Raw genomic sequence first — 19,932 nt, 5'->3', positions numbered from 1 at the left:
TGTGTAACATGTATTTGGAACTACGGCCACAAATGGGAAACCATTTTGTAACAAGGGCCACAGATCCCAGCAGACGATCAGGAACTCCCCACTGCTGATTTGTATGCTTGGTCATCCACATCCTTCATGATGCTTCAACAGTGAGCAGCAGACTAAATATGTAAGTCTGCTTAATGACCCCACACCATCTGAGTCCATGGGTATATACCCTAGATTTTCACAAAACCATGTGCCTAATTAAATGACTGTCAAACATGCTCCTTTCCTTAAAAAATATGTGCAACTCTCCAACTGTATTTCTCCAGCAGATGCACGTTTCTTTAATTCATCCATACCACATTTGTTATATCTTTAACTCATACTGAGAGAATATATATGAAAAAAACAAACACATGGTTTCTTTTTAAAAAATATATTTATGAGGTTGGAGAGATGGCTCAGTGGTTAAGAACACTGACTGCTCTTCCAGAAGTCCTGAGTTCAATTCCCAGCAACCACATGGTGGCTCACAACTATCTGTACTCATATAGTGTACTCATATAGATCAAATAAATAATAAATCTTTAAACACACACGCACACATATATTTACTATCATTGTGTGTGTACAATGGGGGTGAAGAGAATGAATATGCCGTGGCCTTTTTATACTCACTCCTATCCTACCACCTTTACAAGAGTCCTAGAGATGAAACTCAGAACATTGGGCTTACCCAGAAAGAACTTTACCTGCTAAGCAATTTCACAGGAATCCACAATGATTTCTTATACTCATAGAATATATAAAAACATTAAAAGCTAAAAAAAAATTGCCATCAAACAATGGCATCATTTCTAAAGCTATCTTTAAGAAAAGTTTATTTTATTCCCCCATACATGCTCATGTGTACATGCTAGTATGCACACGCACGCACGCACGTGCCCACACACACACACACACACACACACATGTTACATGCAAATTCCTATAGAGGCCAGAAGAGGGCCAGCAGGGTTCCCTGGAGCTGGAGTTACAAGTGGTTGTCAGCAGCTACCTAAGAGTGCTGGCAACTGAATTCCTATCCTATGAAAGAATGGGAAGTGCTTTAAACTGCTAAGCCACCTCTCCAGCACCCTAAAACTGTTACTTTTAAATATTAATATAAAGCTATGGGACTATTGTACCAGCAAATTAACATACTATCAAAAGGGACTCCTTCTATTACACAATGAAATATAGACAAATTGGTATAATTCACTACAACTGTACAAAGCAGCCTTACCTTAATGCTGAATAGACACCCAAAGACAGAAATGAGTAATCAGGATCGTAGTACAGATACACAGAAGACACACAGTATGGAAGGATGTCTATCACTCCCACAGCGATGATCTTCCCATCAAGCCAGTACTGCTGGTGAAAAGAGCCATAACCACACTCCGGTCCATTAGCAGGGTGCTCTGCCTATGAAAGAGCAGACACAGAAATATCAGCGGGAAGTCATTTTCTTTACATTAAAAAGATCTCTTAATCTAAATAAGCTTTTATTTTGAGTTAGTAAGTCCTAAAATTTGGTTTGTTGTGACCACCATCCAGATAAAGAGTGAGTTAGCATGAAAAACTCAATATTTAAAAATAAAGAGAAGGATGGGAAAGAAAGAGGGAGGGGAAGGAGGGGGAAGAGTAGGGGGAGAAAGAGAAAAGAATAAAAGAAAGGGAAAAAAGAAAGAACGAGAGAAAGGTAGCTAATGTGACCCCCTCATCCACAGGACTACACAAAGAAAACAATGAATCCATTAATCAGGAAATATGTGACACATTCCAGCAGCTGACAAGAAACTTCTACAAGCTACAAGGAAGAGATGTCTCAAGCTGTTTAAAAACATCCACAAAATCCATAGTTAACAGTGTAGTTAACAATAAGAAACTCGATGTTTCTCTCTCCTTCCCCACTTCAGATTATGAAGATGGGTGGAGTCCTAATAGTGTCGGATTTGAGGTTCTAGCTAAGAGAATGCAGAAGGAAGGGAATAAAGGGAGCCGGGAAGTAGATGGGTGGTATGTGCAAGAGCTGAGCGAGAGAGAGAAAAGGTGGGGAAGGGAGCAAAAAAAAAAAAAGGAGAGGAGGAAGAGGGAGAGGAAGGGAAGGGAAGGAAAAAAAAGGACAGCAGGAAGAAGGGAATTAATTCAGAGTAAGGAAGAGAAAAATCAACTCTTTCTTTACAGATGACTTGACTGTAAAAATCCCAAAGAATGGAAAAAAACTGTAACTAATAAGTAATTATAGCAAAGCCTAGACTGAAAGGTTAAGATGTGAAATTCAATTCTTTTCCTTTATAATAACAATGACGGGAATGCAAAATTAAAAGCACAATGAAAAGAAAGCTAAGATTAAAGCTTACATATATGGATTCTATTCTCTGCAAAGTAAAAACTCCTATGAAGGAAGTCAAAGACCTAAATAAATGGAACAACACATACATTTTTAATAGATTTATTTATTGTTTATTTTATCTATGTGAGTGCACTGTCACTATCTTCAGACACACCAGAAGAGGGCATCAGATTCCATTACAAATGGCTGTGAGACACCATGTGGTTGCTGGGGAAATCATTTAGAAGGTCCTACAATGGCACATAAACTTAACAATAAAATGTAACTGTAGTGCTAAAAGAGCTAAGGAGACAAAGAGAGGTGAATAATCAAGTCTGGGAATGCAAGCGGTCTGTACAGGTGAAAACAAAAAGAAGTACAGGGACTTACTTCACCTTGATAAAACTGCTTCCCACAGGATACAGGTTAACAATTTTGACACTGCTATATGTGAAATAAACAAACAAACAGGTGGCATGTGGTAGGGTTCTCACTGCTATGGCTAGGATGATCCAAGCGACGACGGATTACAGTCGAATTTGAGAACTCATGCTTGGCTTGCTGTAAACACAGGTGGTTACACACAGAAATGTACATACTATAAGGATGTGCATACTCAAGAGTTACTATACACACACATCCCTTTTTTTGTCAGCTGTGAGGACCTGAAAGAAACACCCAAAGAGAAATGAACACACCCTACTGCCAAGATCTTAGTACCTTTTCTAAAGTTATTGGCTTTAGGACTGGGCAGGAAATATACAAATGAGCTTATGAGATCTCCATGTCAGAACTCAAGCAATTGATCCACTCAAAGGAGCACAGGAGTTAACAAAGAGAGATAATTTATTACTACACTATTTTAAGCAACAAAATAAAAGTGATCTAAAACCCCAAGTATAAAATCCATGTATCCATACTACTATGTATCATTGAAAAATAATAAAACAACAGAGAGAAACCTCCCTTGCAGAAAAATATTAAATTTACATAGATATTCTGCCCTGAAGCCAAGGGAATATAAGATATGCATAAAGCAGGCCTGGTGTTTTTTTCTTTCTTTTGCTTCTTTGTTTTCTCTAGTTCAATTGAGTGGTTCTCTAGTGTGAACTCTGTAGGTGACATCATCATGTCACAACATCAAAAGGTTGGACATGCCTGGCTCTCCTCTTCCACCATCATTTCAATGAGATCAGAAAGAGCTAAGTCTGAGACTAACAGTTCCCTTTTTTCACAAAGCTCAGGAGCCTTTGCTAAAGAAGCATCCCCATGTCACCAATGCTTACTGACTTGAGAATACCACTTCATTAAGGTGTGGCTAATACAGTCTTAAATGTCTTTAGTTAAGGCCTTTTGTCAACACTACTCAACTGTCACAAACACAGTGGGAGAAAAAATTACATATTACATAAGAAAGCACACTGAGAAGAAAGTAAAGGGCTATTCGCATTAAAGCCAATGACGTCATGTAAGTTAACAAGTCTCAAAACCCCTTTATACTCAGAAAAGTAGAGAGCACTCCCAAAAGTTTATGTTTAATGGAATACATTTACAGATATTCACCAATTTATCAAAAGTGAGACTTTTAAAAATATATTTAATAATTCATTTAAAAATAACAGTAAGTTCCAATCTGTGATACGGGAAAAGATATTGCACTTAGTGAAATTAAAAAAAAAAAAAAAAGACAAAACACACACAAAAAACAATACAAGAGGACAGTTACATGGTTCTACATTTTTTTCAAATCTGTATTAGCATACCACCTGAGTCTCCTGTCTGCCTGTGTATTTAATCAGTTAACGTCATGGAGCCTCTAGAAAACTGTACACTCAGAGAAAGTGAGAGGAAGGATAATGGCACCTCAGCACTATGAAGACAGCACTGGTCTTGACCTCTGACACCTGCAGCAAGGCATAAGCCACATTTTTTTTCTGTCTTTAAAATACAAGGAGCCTACAAACTTTAAGGTAAAAACAAACAAACAACAGGACTATAATGGCAAGATACAAATAAAAGAAGATCAATAAGCAACCTTAGGCCAACTTTTGTTCTGTCTGAATGGCACATTCCCAAAGACCCTGTGTTTACACAACTGCATAGTTAGAGGGCACTTAAGAGCAAAGTCGTGTAAACTACAACTGCTACCTTTTATTTCCCTATGAGTCCGGTGATGGGGTTAGCAATACTTAATCTTTTTTCCAAGTCTGCAGTTTGCAGTTTAGGTTATGCAAAGGAATAAATCAGAAAATTTTCACAAGATCCTCTGTTTCAACGATTTAGCTGATAACAGGAAAAAATAATAAAGCTCCCCTCAGCTATACAAAAGAAAATTCACCTTGAATTCAGGGGGAAAATGGCTGAGCTTTAGTGATTAATGAGCTATGCAGTGCAGCTTCCGTTTCCAAAGCACCATGTAGAGATGACATGAATATTAATAGACCAGGTCTCACTTTCAGCCAAACTGTTGCCCAAATGAGTGCTTATTTATCCTAACAAAATACACCTGTCTGCTCATCCACCTGCCTTCCTGTGCTTTCGTGATGTGATGCCCCAGACAAGCTGGGCTCATAGTAATTAGCAAAGAGGAAGTCATTTGAGAGGATTTTCCAAAGGGGGTAAAGATGAGGAGGGAAAAGACTTCAGAGGACAGAACCTGAGTCGTCCTCCGTTCCAAAGCAACCCAAAACCACCTCTTCCAAACTGTTCTTCGGGGACACAAAAACCTACTACTGGTTTTCTTCTGAGTATGTTATTTTACAACTTGGTAGGGACAGAGGTTAACCTGTAGAGTTCTTTGAGGGGAATGAAATTATCTAACTATCTAATGTTAGATAATTAGTAGTTGCTTTAATCTACTAGCAATCAAATCTCATTCTCCTGTTTCATTAAATTATATGCAAATGCCCTTTGAAACAATTATAATATTTACTTGTTTTATAGCAAATAACCACGTCTATTAAGTCAGACGTGTTTACACTGTCTGGGTAAGATTATTGTTTTATCTTTTAAAAACCTGTAGTTAAGAGCCCTAGAGGTCTTTCCATGAGAAGCTCAGGTGATTCACTGGATGGAGGCTACAGGAGAAGCACTCAGTCAAGCACCCTGGTCCAAGCATCCTAAAGTGGCTCCCCTGCAGTGCTGCCACTGCTTGCTCTTTGCTGTGTCTTCCTTCCTACTGGGTCTGCATTATATTTTCAGGACCAGGATTAGATCCCCACTACTGTACTAGGCGCTGGGTCTGACCATGTCTCTGCTGGATAGAGGATGAAAAGTTATTCTCTTCTGAACAACAGAAAATGGGAAATCTGGAGTTTTTACTATTTTTATTTGTGTACTTGTAAATTTAATCAATTAATACAACAGTTCTTTGTTACCCGATACCATTGTGTTTGACATATTGCTAACATTACAGAAATGAAGAGTTTTTTACATGTCTGTCCATAATCAGAAAAGCTTTAACTTGTATTTCTGTGATGATTCCTCACTTCCAAGTGATATTAAACTGCATTCACATATGAGCTCTGTGAAGCTGATTTATAGAGATAAGCCAGCAGGTATATAAATCAGTCTTCAAATTCACAGAAAACAAGCTCCTTATAGAAACTAACAGCTTAAGAAGCAATTTTAAGAATTCAAATAAATATAAATAACTAAAGAGACTCTGGATAAATCCACTGGCATTAAATTTTTAATTTAAGAAAAAAGTATTATCTTCTTATATTTATAAGCACTATCACTGGATTTAAATTTTATGATAAAAGACTTACCACAAATGGTTTTAATAAGTATATAAACAAAGAAAGAAAAGAGCTATTATTACTATAGAACTTACAGATTTTTTAAAAAATTAAATTGTTAATGCTAAGTGCTTTGCCTTAATCTGATTTTTGTGTATTTTAAATCTTAACTCTCTCAATAAAAAGACTTTACAAAGTAAGGCACTTTCCAAATGGTTTACCAAAAGTAATGGAATTCCAAACGTGGACTCTCCCAGCTAGACAGTGTTTACTGAGCACTATGACCAACCTCGAACTGCAGAGTGACTGGTCTGAGCGTCCTTTACTGCTGTTCAACCGGCAGCTCCTGCTCTCGGAGCCCTTCTTACAGAAGCACATATCCCATGGTGACACAGCAGACTGAGAACTCAATGAATGCTGAGATCAAACAAGACTGATGTCCCCATGGAGACTAATCCACCCCAGGATTTACTATTCAACGTTTTTCTGAAGCATTCACGCACAACTAATGGGCAATGAAAACTGTCAGGGAAGATGACCCTAATTTTGAATACGGCTAAAAAGGTCTTGGGAGTAATGATGAATAATACTTCTACTTGCTGAAGGAAAGCTAGCTACTAACCCAGCAAGAAAATATCTTGAATTTTTAAGATCCCTAAACTAACTCAAGTTTGTACAGAAAAATCTTGAACAAGACAAATTCGTGGCATTTTCCTATTTAGTGTTTGAATTTCTACTTTAAGCATGCTTTCTTTGTCTCAAAATCAACTTTTACATAGTCACCCTAGGATTCTTTCAAGGGTGACAATTCCTTCAGTAATTGTCATTTCATTTCACTAAGCAATACGCATTTTCATTTATATTGTCTCAACAATCACATGATGCCCAAAACTTAACTGAAGACCATCCACCTCCTGACCAATCAGCTTCAGGAGCACTATCTGGCCAAACAGGCAAGACACTTGCATTGTACTTAACACAGCAAACTCAAGACAAGAAAGGATGTCTTCAGTTCAACTGTTTGGCCTTGCTGGCAGCTCTGCCCAAGCCAGAACTGCCCAACAGGCCTTGGGTGCAAGGGAAGGGAACAGCTACCAAATGACAACCTAATTTCTAATTGATACCTTTGAGTAATAACACTCAATTCCCAATTCAAGTGTATGGGACACAATCTGAAACTACAGGATTCTGTCCTAATATATACAGCTACAATACCAAAAAAACAAAAAAACAAAAAAACAAAAAAACAAAAACAACAACAACAAAAAAAAACCCGCTCTCTCTAGTTTGGCCCAGTCTTCCTCTTCTGATTTTTCATTATCACTAACAGACTGTTGGCCACCACCTACACATAACTATCCTGCTTCCTGGCTCTACTTCTTCAAATAAAGCTGGGCCTAAGCACTAGACTGAGACAGGTCTACCAATTCACTGACTAGCCATCTCCACAGCACTCCACCCTCATGCCAGCTCCCAGCATATCTGGTCGTCATTGTACTCCACGCTAAGGAAAATTATCCAAACTCCAGCTTAACAACTCGGCCCTTCCCCTCATGTCTCCAAGGCTTCTTTCAGTTCTCTCCATCCCACTTCTTTTTCCAAATTCTGGCCATTGATAGTGCCTTACCACAGGAAGCTACCTCACAATATTATGCTGGGAGAAGACAAGTGAAGTTCCTGTGTCTTCCCAGAGTGTTTTCCTAAGTCTCTTCCAGAAGCCAAGCAGTTCCCCATTCAAAAAAAAAAAATCTTGAAAATGGTTTGAACGCTTTTAAGAGTTATTCGTGGCTTGTTAGCTAGTATTATGAGGATTAATAACATAGTGCTAAAATATTAATTAAAGCCTGTCAACTTCAATCCTGATCTCAGCTGGATAAGTTGCAGAGAGGAAACCAGTACAGTCTGTGTCGGACCCATGCCATCTATTACAATCTAAGATTCATCCCTGATCCTTTTGATTCTCACTGTACTCATTCACCAGCTGACAGAAGTAAAATTCTTTCTGTGGAGACATTTTTATTTCACTTACGCATAATCAAAAGAGGTAAGTTTCGGAATTATAAAGAAACTGTGATGTTTTGAGAAATAGCTGAAGCATGGCTCTACATTTCGCTTTCCTACCAGCAAAGTAAGAGAGTTCTAACTTCTCCACATTGTGCCAATCCCTGTCTGTCATTTGATTCTATTCATTTAGTGAGTTCATGGTGATTTCTCTCTGTTTTTAACTTCCATTTCCCAAACGAATATCAACAGACTGTTTCTCTTGTGTTTTCTAGACATCTGTCTCCTTTGGAGAAGCACAACAGTAAGTATCTTATCCACTTTTAACTAGGTTCTACTGTTGTTATTAGAGTGCTATTGAATTCTGCTAGTTCTTGATGCCAATTTAATTACAGTTTCCATCCTCTTCAATTTAGTGAACTTTGTAAAATACTCCAGAATATGTTCTGGTGTGGTGTACTTGAAAATGTACCTATTTTAAATGTCACAATGAAACCCATCACTTGGCATGCTAGCTTAAATTTTAAAAGGGATGAAGGAGATGTCGTTGAGTAGCAGAGTACCTGCCTAGGCCACTCCAGGCCCTGGATCCCATCTCTAGTACTGAGAGAAACAAAGAACAAAGAGCAGCATCTGGGAAGCCAGTTAAAGCAGGAATGCTTCCAAAGGAGCCAGGCTATCTGTAGTTTATGACTTGCTTGACTTTAAACCTGGCTTTTTGTCACTAAAGAGTATAGTATTGATAGTCGTCAATTTAATAAAACTGTGACCACATTGTTCAAGTCTTCTAGATTATTTCTAACTTCGTCTAAATGTTCTCTCAAAGTATCAAGAAATTGTCCTAAAATGTTTAAGTGTCACTGATTTGACAATTTTTCCTTTTCCCTCACCTCTATTAGTTTTTATTTTTATTTTAAGGGTATTATTTTTGATGGGTTGCATTTTAGAATATACTTGACTTCTTTTTCATTATGAAGCATCTTTCTGTCTTCAGTTTCTATCAGATAGAGACTACTTCGTTTGATTTAAAGACAGCTCATCCAATGTTCTTATGGTAAATATTCATGGGAATAAGTTACTGCAGTCTTTTACCTGTAAGTCATCGGTATCTTCATATTTAAGCGTAGAGCTTGCTTTTTATTCTTTTATCCAGTCTGACAATCTCTACTTTTTAAATGGAGTGTGTAGCCCTACACAGTACAACAACATAACCACTGGCCACATGTGATTATTGAAATGTAACTAAAACAAAAATCTGGAAATGTTTTAATACAGTAGCCATGTATAGTCAAAAATTGGTTTGAAACAATGCAAAAATAAAATTTCCCATGCAGCCAAGTTTGGTTTTAGGCTTTTATTTTTAATGTAATAAGTAACTGGATTTAAGAGGGCCATCTTGTCATTGGTCTTACAATTTTTTATATTTGTTCCAGTTACTTTATTTCACTTTTCCTTTTTTAAATCTTTATTGAACTGAAAACAATCTACTACTGTATCTTAGCTTCACTATTGGATCATTAACATTATCTCTTTGTAATACACATAATACACATCTCATAATGATTTTCACGTGGGAACAATTTTGTCTCTTTGGGACTTTTGGCAGTCTGTCAGGACTACAGGACTGTCTACAGGACTGTGCTTATCATGCTGGCGAAGAGAGTGCTACTGGCATCTAGTGGGCAGTAGCTAGAGGTGCAGCTAAGCTTCCAACTGTGATCGGAGCCACCCAGCACCTCACAACAAAGTGTAGAGGGAAGGTTCATAAATTCTACTCTGAAGCTCAGTAAATCTATCTCTGATTATTAGCTTCCTCTGAGTAAGAGAATGTGAGCATCTCACAATCATGCCATTCTGTCATCTCCTCACCTTGCTTTTCCTGACCCATACTGTTAGCTGTGGTTCTCAGCCATTAGCTAGTGTCATCTACCTGTCTGTGAGAATATAAGGAATGTAATAAGCACAGTCCTGCATGTTACAGTAAGTATTATAACTCCTAAGAGAGAGGACTTGAATCTGAAATGAAGGCTCAGAAGGACACACATGAAGAGATGCCCACATGCCCACACTGACACATGATCTCATGTGTTAACCTGTGCTTCAGCTTCCTCTGTTCTCCAAACATGACAAGGAGACCACAACCTACTGAACTGGCTGGCAAAGTCCAACTCTAAAGAGAATGTCAGTAATCTCTTGACCTCTGATACATAATCCCATTTATTTACCTGCATTTAATTGAAGACATCTGTAAATGGTGCCACACAAAATGTAACTCACACTCACAAATGTCTATAAGGCAGAAGTCCTCTAAACCTAGCAGGGAAGTATACATCAGCAGCTACATACAACCGCACAAAATTAGAAATATAATAGAAATGCACTGCCTGGCTTGACAAAGTGATAAAAGCTTTTTTCCCATAAAGCTTAATGAGTGCTATTAGTCTTCATGAATGAAAAGAGTCAATCCCACAGAGAGAAGTAACTGGCTCTCCACACATGGTCCATTCAAGTGACAACATATCAGATTACCGGTGTAATTACTATAACCTGACAATTTCATTAGATTCATGTGGCAGTTAAATGGCTAGGACTTACAACAAAGGGACCTGGTTCACTCACATGACTTCTTATGGACAGAGTGAAGCTTAAAGCTGGCTACGTGAACTGCAAGTCTCCTACATTTTACTGTCTCTACTGGAATTATTCTTGTTTTATAATTTAGGAAAATATCTACCTCTGACCAAAACATAAGCTTAACAGTAAAATTAAACATGCAGAGAGGCTTCCATCATTCCCATGCCTAGCTTTGGTTTGCCTCTCAGACAGTGTAGTGAAATGGAACCAAATCCTGACTGAGCTCAAAGCCACTGAAAGCAGCATCTGTGGAATTCCAAGCTAATGGACTAGCAACAGAAACCCTCAAGGTATTTACTACCAGAGAATCTAGGGCAGGGTGAGGATTTTCAATTATTTCATCTTCCTCCTGTGTACCCATAAGCCTAACAAAAATTTGCCTTAAGAATCAACTTTGCCAAGATGCAAGACATCTCCAAATCACCAAGAAAACAGAAAATAACAAGCTATCACTCAGTTTGATCACGATGCTCTTCCTTTACACTTTTCACCACAGACTGCAGATTCCATAAAGTCAGACCAGTATTTAACCAGAGTAGTGACCGGGGATTTAAAAACCTTTACTGGTTGGTCCACTGTAGGGAAGTTGGTAAACTCCAAGCCCTTTCTACAACCAATAACATCCAAAGGTAAAAAGACAGTGCTTCTGGTGTCAAGTAAGCTCAGTCAAGCTGAGAAGACAAGAGAGCTAAGTATATTAAAATACAGACAGTAAACTTCATTTACTGTCAGATAAGTACTGTCAAATTATGAATAAAAAACTGCTACATCTAACTTCATTCAGTATACCAATTTCATTCAGTCATCTCTTCACCCATCTATCCATCAACCCATCCAAACAAGTATTTGCTAAAGCAGTACCTACTATGTACAACATACTACATTAAAAATACAAACATGGAGAAACAAGGTACTCTTCTCATTGAACATTTAAGAGAAATTTATTGATGAGACCCATTTAAAAGCATTTTTGCAAATGGTCAATATCATCTAAATTAGCAATTCCTAACCTAGGAGTTGTGACACCCTTGAGGGTCAAACAACCCTTTCACAGGGTTCACATTATCAGATACCCTGCACATCAGATATTTACATTTGATTCATAACAGCAGTAAAATTACAGTTATAGAGCAGCAATGAAATAATTGTATGGTTGAGGTCACCACAACATGTAGTGTCACAGCAATAAGAAGGTTGAGAACAACTGATGATCTGAGTGTTAACTGACGATGGATGTGAATCAGCCTCCTTACTAAAATCCTATACATGGAAGCAACTCTACCTAACTTTACTGTTTTAAGCTGCATTTCTCACATTACTAATACACAATTATATTATCATTTATCACTTGCACTTATTTTATCAACTATTCATAGCATTTAACATAATTTTAAACAAAATAGCAAAGAGTTTTATTGATTCTACGATACTAAGTAACCCTTTTAGTTTTCCTACACTGCCTTAATTCTCAAAAATTTATTCGTTTGTATGTGTAAGAGTATTTTATGTACATGTCTGTATGTGTACTTCATGCACACCTGTTGCCCAAAGAAGACAGAAGAGGGTGTTGGTACCTGGAAACAGAGTTAGAGATAGCTGTGAGCCACTAAGCAAATGCTCAGGAAACAAACCCAGGTCCTCTCTAAGAGCAACAAGGGAGCCATCTCTCTAAGCCCTAAATTACCTTTAACTACATTTATTTTCATGTACAAAATTAACTCTCTTTATACAGCCAAACAAAATTTTCTAGCTTTTTCTGTCTGGTACTTCTAACTTCTATGGTCAGAAAGTACTTTTTTCAACTTCAGCAGATAATAGAATGTATACTGCCTCCAAGAGTCTTAAGATTTCTTATTTCTATGCTATTATTTAAAATTCTTTTTCCTGTACTATGCTCAGTGCTGAGCACAAATCACTTTATTTAATTATAATAACCTTGTGTTACTCCCATTTTCAGATTAGAAAGCAGCAACCCAGAAGAATTAACTCACCCACGGGCTACCCACATCCCTCTCAACTCACAGTCCAGCACCCTTTCACTGTATTCTTTGCTTCCATCTTAAGACTGAAGGATTAGAAAATGTGACCAAACCTGGTTGGTACCAGATTCTCTGGTCTGGTCCATTTCCCATGGTGATGATTCAAACTGGTCATAGGTCATCACTCATTATTATAAAGAACAGCTTCAATAACCAAATGAATACAACATCACAGATCAGAAAAAGGAACAACTCTCAATGTGTAAAGTGATCAGAGATGGTCTCAGAAAGAATGTAAGGTTAGGGGCTGGAAAGATGGCTCAGTGGTTAAGAGCACTGATTGCTCTTCCAGAGGTCCTGAGTTCAATTCCCAACACCCACATGGTGGCTCACAACCATCTGTAATAGAATCTGAAGCCCCCTTCTGGTGTGTCTGAAGATAGCGACAGTGTACTCATATAAACAAAATGAATCTTTTTAAAAAGAAAAAGAAGAAAAATACAAGGCTACACAGTTCAACCCTGAAAAGGAGTGTGATTGCAGAAGCTGAGAACTGGGAAAGGAGGCCCTTAAAGTGAAATAAACAACAGAAAGAAGCAAAGAAAGAGACAAGGCTAAGACAAAAACAAAACTAAATAAATTAAGAGGAGAGTGGAAAATATTATAGGGTTTGAACAATATAATTCTGCTCACAAATATATTGCCTCATCATTTCAACAGATGGCTCAGGGAAGTTTTGATTTCTAGTGTCATGTGGCTAGTAAGTAAAGTAAAGCCTTTCCCTTAAACCTGAGAAAGGCTCCAAGCCCAGCCTCATTTTCAACAGCACTTTGCTTTTTCTAAGTCTCCACAACCATCTACAAGCTTTTCTGGAACCACAGTTCACATGATTCTGGTTCTCTGAACATTCGGTGACTTTTTTTTAACCTCCCAGTTTATCCCTTTCTGAGATCCAAAAGAGAACCAGGACGAAGACTAAATGGGAAGCAAAGGAAGCATCAGGAACAGTGCCTGTGTTCTAACGGATGCTCGGCCCTCAGCCCAGGCAGGTTCTCTGTCCCCTGGTCTCTTATACAGGTAAAGCCTCCTTGATGACAGCTTGTGCCCATCCAGCTCTGCTGCAGCATGATAGTGACTTAAGTAGGGTCAAAGCAACACAGGGTTCACAGAAATAAAGTCTAGGGCTGAGTCCTCCCTACTTACCAAAAAGGAAATGTATCTAAAGGAGCAATGACTAGTTAAAACCGTGAATAGCTGCCAAAAAAAAAAAAAAAAAGAAAAGAAAAAAGAAAAAAAAAAAAAAAGCTGTGTTCAACCCATTACTATTACTGAAAAATGTACTGTTTTAAAACAATCACTACTCAATTTTAATTAAATAAATGCCTGAAAAAAAGAGCCATGCAGAGTGACTCTACTGGCAATGTGGCAATGCTAACATGAAAATCGGAGAGCAGTCTCTTACCTCCAAAGGTGAGTTGCAAAGGAATCTTGTAAACTGCAGAGTCCAGTATGAATAGGATTGATTTCATCCAGTAAGATTGGGGCAGTAAAAAAAACATATAAAGAAAAGTTATTATACAATTTTCTAGTAAGAGTAGCTAAAGCAAAAGTCTGTACAAAGTTAATATTTTCTACAATTCATCTAGAGTGCAGACAGTTCAACTCAGCCCCTAAGCAGTATCTAACTATTTGAATTAATTTATATAAACACTAAATATTTGTGTAAAAACAAATACAGCACAATTAGTCCTAAAATAGTTCAGCTTTTAAATCTGACCTCACAATCTCTGAACATAAAACAACAAAAATGCCCAGGAAGAGAGGAATCAACAATTTTTCATATCCTAAATGTAAAAGCAAGGTTTAGTTAATGCCAAGGACAGGTGGAAAGACACAGTGGAGAGTGAGGAGGAGTATGGTTCCCCGCACTGTGTACCTGTGCTGACACACTTACCCCATAATCGCTCGCTCTACCCCAGGTTCCCTCTCTTCCTTGTTCCATCCCTTTCTCCTACTTCCCTATTACTCTCCTTCACCTCTCTTTGATTAATGCTGCACACACAGGCTAACAGAGCACTAAACATCACAACGTGACCCTGCTTGTCTCTGAGTATGTTAACAGTTCTAGAGGGAGGGACAGAACTACTGACAATGTAAACTTTCAGATGTTTCAAACATACAACATGGCAGATTCATGTGACAGATATATTTATGGAATCAACATTCTAAATCCTTTGAGATTCACTACAATAATCAAATATCCAAGTAAAATCAATCCATCTTTCTAAATGTATATTAACTACAATAAGCTGCAGTGAGCTGCCTGTTTCCAAGCACTCTTGACTTTCTCTACAAAAAAGCTAATTTGTGCCAGGAGTGGTGGCGCACACCTGTAATCCCAGCACTTGGGAGGCAGAGGCAGGTGGATTTCTGAGTTCAAGGCCAGCCTGATCTACAGAGTGAGTTCCAGGACAGCCAGGACTATACAGAGAAACCCTGTCTCAAAAACCAAACCAAACCAAACCAAACAAAACAAAGCTAATTTGTACACACAGAAAGTACAAATTTCTGTTCTCTCTGAGATACACATTGAAGAGGTACGGGGTATAACTCAGTGAAAAGAGTGCTTTCAGCCAGGTGAGGGGGCGCACACCTGCAATCCCAGCACTTAGGAGGCAGAGGCAGGCGGATTTCTGAGTTCCGAGGCCAGCCTGGTCTACAGAGTGAGTTCCAGAACAGCCAGGACCACACAGAGAAACCCTGTCTCGAGAAATAAATAAATAAATAAATAAATAAATAAATAAATAAATAAAAACAAAAAACACAAAAAAAAAGAAAGAAAGAAAAGAAAAGAGTGCTTGCCCACCCTGCAAAAGGTGTTGGGTCTGAGCCCCATAATAGGAAAGGACAAGAGTGAAATTATCAGTAAACTTATATAATGTCTGGGATTTCCTTCTACATCACTGGGGAAAGGTGTCGAGGTTACTAATAAAAGTTGAATAAAACAAGACTATTCATATTAAACTAATGAAGGTAAGAGATGAAGACAGAGGATTCCTTCATATATGATTAGCTCCACTCAGTGAATGTTTAGGTTTTCTACAAGAAACTTCCCTTAATACAGTTTTTAAAAATTATCAGCTACATCCTCCCCAAAGTATACAAATATCCTCCTAAAATAATACCAGGCATATCAAAGCTACTAGTATCAACTAGGCTCTAGACTATAAGATGCATTAAAATATTGATACTGTGAAATTTTTCTTTAATATCAAACACAATTCTATTGATAAACCTTTTCTAAAAGTATAAAGTACACCAAAATGTTGTTTCATAATGCTAATATTTTATAAAAATGCAAATTGTATGGTGTTGGGGTCTACTGCAACAGCTCAGCCAAGAATCAATTCTCCTCCTCCCCATAACAGAAAGTGCCAGCTGAGACACTAGACCATTTTAACAGTGAGAAAGGGGAATAATGAATTTGTATTCTCTTTGCTATTTTAAGGTTTCTAAATTTTACTACTATATGTCTATGTCACTACATTATATGCATGCCTTTGAATTTGAAAGCAGCCTAGTCCAGGTTTAGTAGTAATTGATGCATCAATCAGGAAAGATAGCAGCCACTTCAAATAAGAAACAGGAACTATGAAAAGACTAAGGAAGCTAATGTCTTCTTGAGGTCAATAATTCACACACACACACCTTAGCATGCATATCTGTTAACTTTTTTTCAAAATAAGAAATTCTTATTGTTCAAAATAAGAAATTTGAAATCCTTATCCTGTTTGAACTGCCAAGATATGAAATATATAAAAGTTCTCCACCTTGAAGTAGCAAAAACAGAGTTAACAAATCACAACACACATGTACACTATTCCTACGACATGATAAAGATTCCAGAAATGCTTCCTTTCCATCAGTATGAAAGGAAAACTTGCTGCTTTTTTCCATTTCCGTCAGTCATTTACTCTGAGAAGCCCTAAAAAAAAACTATACAGGTTATGTTCTCAGTACAAATGCTGATATCTTGAAAAATAAACAGCAAAATGACCTTTGTATATCCACTAAGACTGACTACAGAAACAGATTCCTCTCAACAAATAGCATCCTAACAACTGGTCAAGGTAAGACAATGACTATGTTCAATTTTGTTGTGAAATTAAAGCTAAGTCCTCGAAAATAAATTACTACAGCCATAGTAAGTAACCCATATAAATACCTCAATGCCACGTCTACCATGCTAGGGTATCCTCATGCTAGTTAATAGTTTATAAGACCTTACTCAAAATATTCAGTCCTGTTGAGAAAATAAACATTTTTACAATGTTGTATAAAGTTCCTTACTGATTTATAGAAATATACTTCATCACTCCAGAAACAATAGGATGCAAAATACAGTTACCTTCCTTATCAATCTATATCCCTTATCTACCTATCCATTTTAAAGATTCTTTCTGGAAAAAAAAAATCTTAATATAATTGAAATCAGGTAGAACTGGAAATTTAGCTTTTCAATCATAGACATCACTTAAATGTGTATAAAATTTTAACTGTTAGCTATCTTAAATTTAAAATTTTGTATTTCATAATTGTGTGCACATGTGCATGTGTCTACCCTGGAGCTGAAGTTACAAAAAATTATAAGCAACCCTACATAGGTGCTGGGAACCAAACTCAGGATCTCTGGAAAAATAGTACACTCTCTTAACCACTAAGTCAATGTGCTAACAAGAATATTCCCTATTCCCCAGTCTCTGATTAATTAATAAAAGGCTAGGACCTATGGCTGAGCAGGTGAGAGAGGAAAGCAGGACTATAGTAGGGTGTTTTCAGTTAAGAAAGAACCACAAGAGGAAGAAGAGAGGAGGAGGTCACCAAGATGGATGGACCATGAGCACATGTCCAAAGGAAGCTTGCACTGAGGACACGCATGAAACAGAGCAAGACTCAGTGGCAAATTATAGCTCAGAACCTGCTCAGCACAGTGCAAGCAGCTTGTAAATAAAATACCAGGTTTCTATGTCCTATATTCGAGAGCTAAATGGGAAAGAGAGGCAGGCAGAAACTCCCAATAAACATCAACAATTATGGTCTATATTCAAAATTCAACATACAATGTATAATTTCCAATTTAAAAATCCTTTAAACTTCTAAACAAAGGAAGGAAGGAAGGAAGGAAGGAAGGGAGGGAGGGAGGGAGGGAGGGAGGGAGGGAGGGAGGGAGGGAGGGAGGAAGGAAGGCAGGCAAGCGTTTACATCAACATTTGTTTTTTGTAGCATTTGGTCCACCGTGCTTGGGAAGAGCATTCTGATTTCTAATCCTGGAACCACTACCCTATCCATCACTGGTAGCCTGTCTCACACTACCTTCCAGAGAGGCAAGAAATGCTTATACTGATTTCCTACATAGTATTCCAAGTGCATATTGTCCTCTAAAGTATGTTAAAGAAGCCGGGCAATGGTGGCGCACGCCTGTAATCCCAGCACTTGGGAGGCAGAGGCAGGCGGATTTCTGAGTTCCAGGCCAGCCTGGTCTACAGAGTTCCAGGACAGCCAGGGCTATACAGAGAAACCCTGTATCAAAAAAATAAATAAATAAATAAAAATAAATTAAAAAATTTAAATACCCTAATAAATAAATAAATAAATAAAGTATGTTACATTTAAAAAAGTCCTTCTTGTACTGAGACTTGTTATTTGTTTTGAATGAGGAAAAGAAAGAATAGAGAAGTATACACTTCTAATTTTGTCAGAAATACAGTCAAGTTATCAACTATTTTATCTTTGTACTAAAAATTTTTAACAGATAAATCCTTTCATGTTCTTGAAATGCTGTTTAATATGGAACCATGGTTAAATTCTGGTGTTTTAAAGAAAATACTGAACATTAAAATGCAATTTTTATAAAGATAAACTGCATTAAAAACTTTTTTTAAGCCATGCATAATGGTGCATGCCTTTAATGCCAACTCTTGAAAAGCAGAGGCAGGTGGATCTCTTTTGGGTTTGAGGCCAGCCTGGTCTACAGAAAGAATTTCAGAACAGCAAGAACTACATAGTGACACCCTGTTTCAAAAAAGCCAAATTAATTTTAAAAAGCAGTATTTTTCCAAAACAAAGAACAGCAGTGAGCTGTCTCGTTCCAAGTGCAATTCCAGTCCTGTAACTGTTCAAATCAACTACCCAGAATCTCATTTTACAAGAAGTCATCTCTACTGTCACAGTTCCTTGATCTCTACCTTATTACAGTTTATACTGTCTCCACTTTATTTAGAATTTTATGACTAAACTGAAATCACCGTCAAAGTAAACTCCTCAGTTCTCTTAGGAATTTGGAAGTCTTTAAATCAGCCACCATTCTACATTATGTCACTGTGTTGAGTCACACTTTTGCAATGCCCTACGATTTATATTCACACTATCTTAAGCTGGTTGTTGTCAGGCAGAATAAAATTTTTATGCTATGAATGTGGCTCTCACAAATATACAAGTCTTAGAAATTTAATTCAACAAAGGAACAAAGTTTTATATTATGCTGGAAAAAGAAAAAGAAAAAAGCCTTTGGGAACAACCTAAAGACACAAGCAGTGTCTTTTAAAAGTCTCTCAAGAAAAAGAGGGTTTGACATAATAGTGAATCAAAACTAAAGTCTGAAAACAACTGATTGTTTATTCTACTAAGAGAAGAAGTGGGTCTGGAAAGATGGCTCAGGGGTTAAAAGCACTGGCTTCAAAACTGTCTGTAACTCCAATTCCAGAAGATCTCATACCCTCACAGTAATGCACATAAAACATAATTAGATAAAAAAATTTTAAATAATAAAAATGTAAAAAAGATTCCCTAAATTCATGTTACAGATATTCTCTAATCCATATGTTAACAATCAGTTGAAAGATTAATCATATATACTATATTCTGACCAGAACTTTGCATAAAACAAGCCTCAATGAATCTTAAATGCCAACAATGAAAATCTTTGCACTGTAATGCATTAAATACTGGTGGAACATGGATCTCACTGGCTTTGTATCTATATGCTCATCTGATCCACTTAAATCACTGCAGCTCACAAACACCTCTAACTCCAGCTCCAGGAGGTCTGATGCCCTCTTGTGACCCCTACAGATGTCAGAAACATCACACACACACACACACACACACACACACAAGGCAGAGTAACCATACACATACATTTAAAAAGAAATCAAAAGGTCTTTTC

General features: G+C 37.4%; 1 protein-coding gene across 11 annotated transcripts in view; it reads right to left on the bottom strand.

Moving 5' to 3' along the window:
• Positions 1–19,932, bottom strand: part of Ate1 (arginyltransferase 1) — a 125,201-nt gene that overhangs the window by 80,910 nt on the left and 24,359 nt on the right. For all 11 annotated transcript variants that reach the window (XM_052197275.1, XM_052197214.1, XM_052197232.1 and 8 more), the window contains 2 exons: positions 14,170–14,202; positions 1,262–1,443 (listed from right to left, as the gene is read on the bottom strand). In XM_052197275.1, coding sequence (XP_052053235.1) covers positions 1,262–1,443; positions 14,170–14,202 — 215 coding nt within the window. The remainder of the gene's footprint in view (positions 1–1,261; positions 1,444–14,169; positions 14,203–19,932) is intronic.

The sequence above is a fragment of the Apodemus sylvaticus genome, chromosome 1 (genome assembly GCF_947179515.1).
Source record: "Apodemus sylvaticus chromosome 1, mApoSyl1.1, whole genome shotgun sequence".
Taxonomy (NCBI): Eukaryota; Metazoa; Chordata; class Mammalia; order Rodentia; family Muridae; genus Apodemus; species Apodemus sylvaticus.
This window is presented reverse-complemented; position numbering and strand designations above follow the sequence as displayed.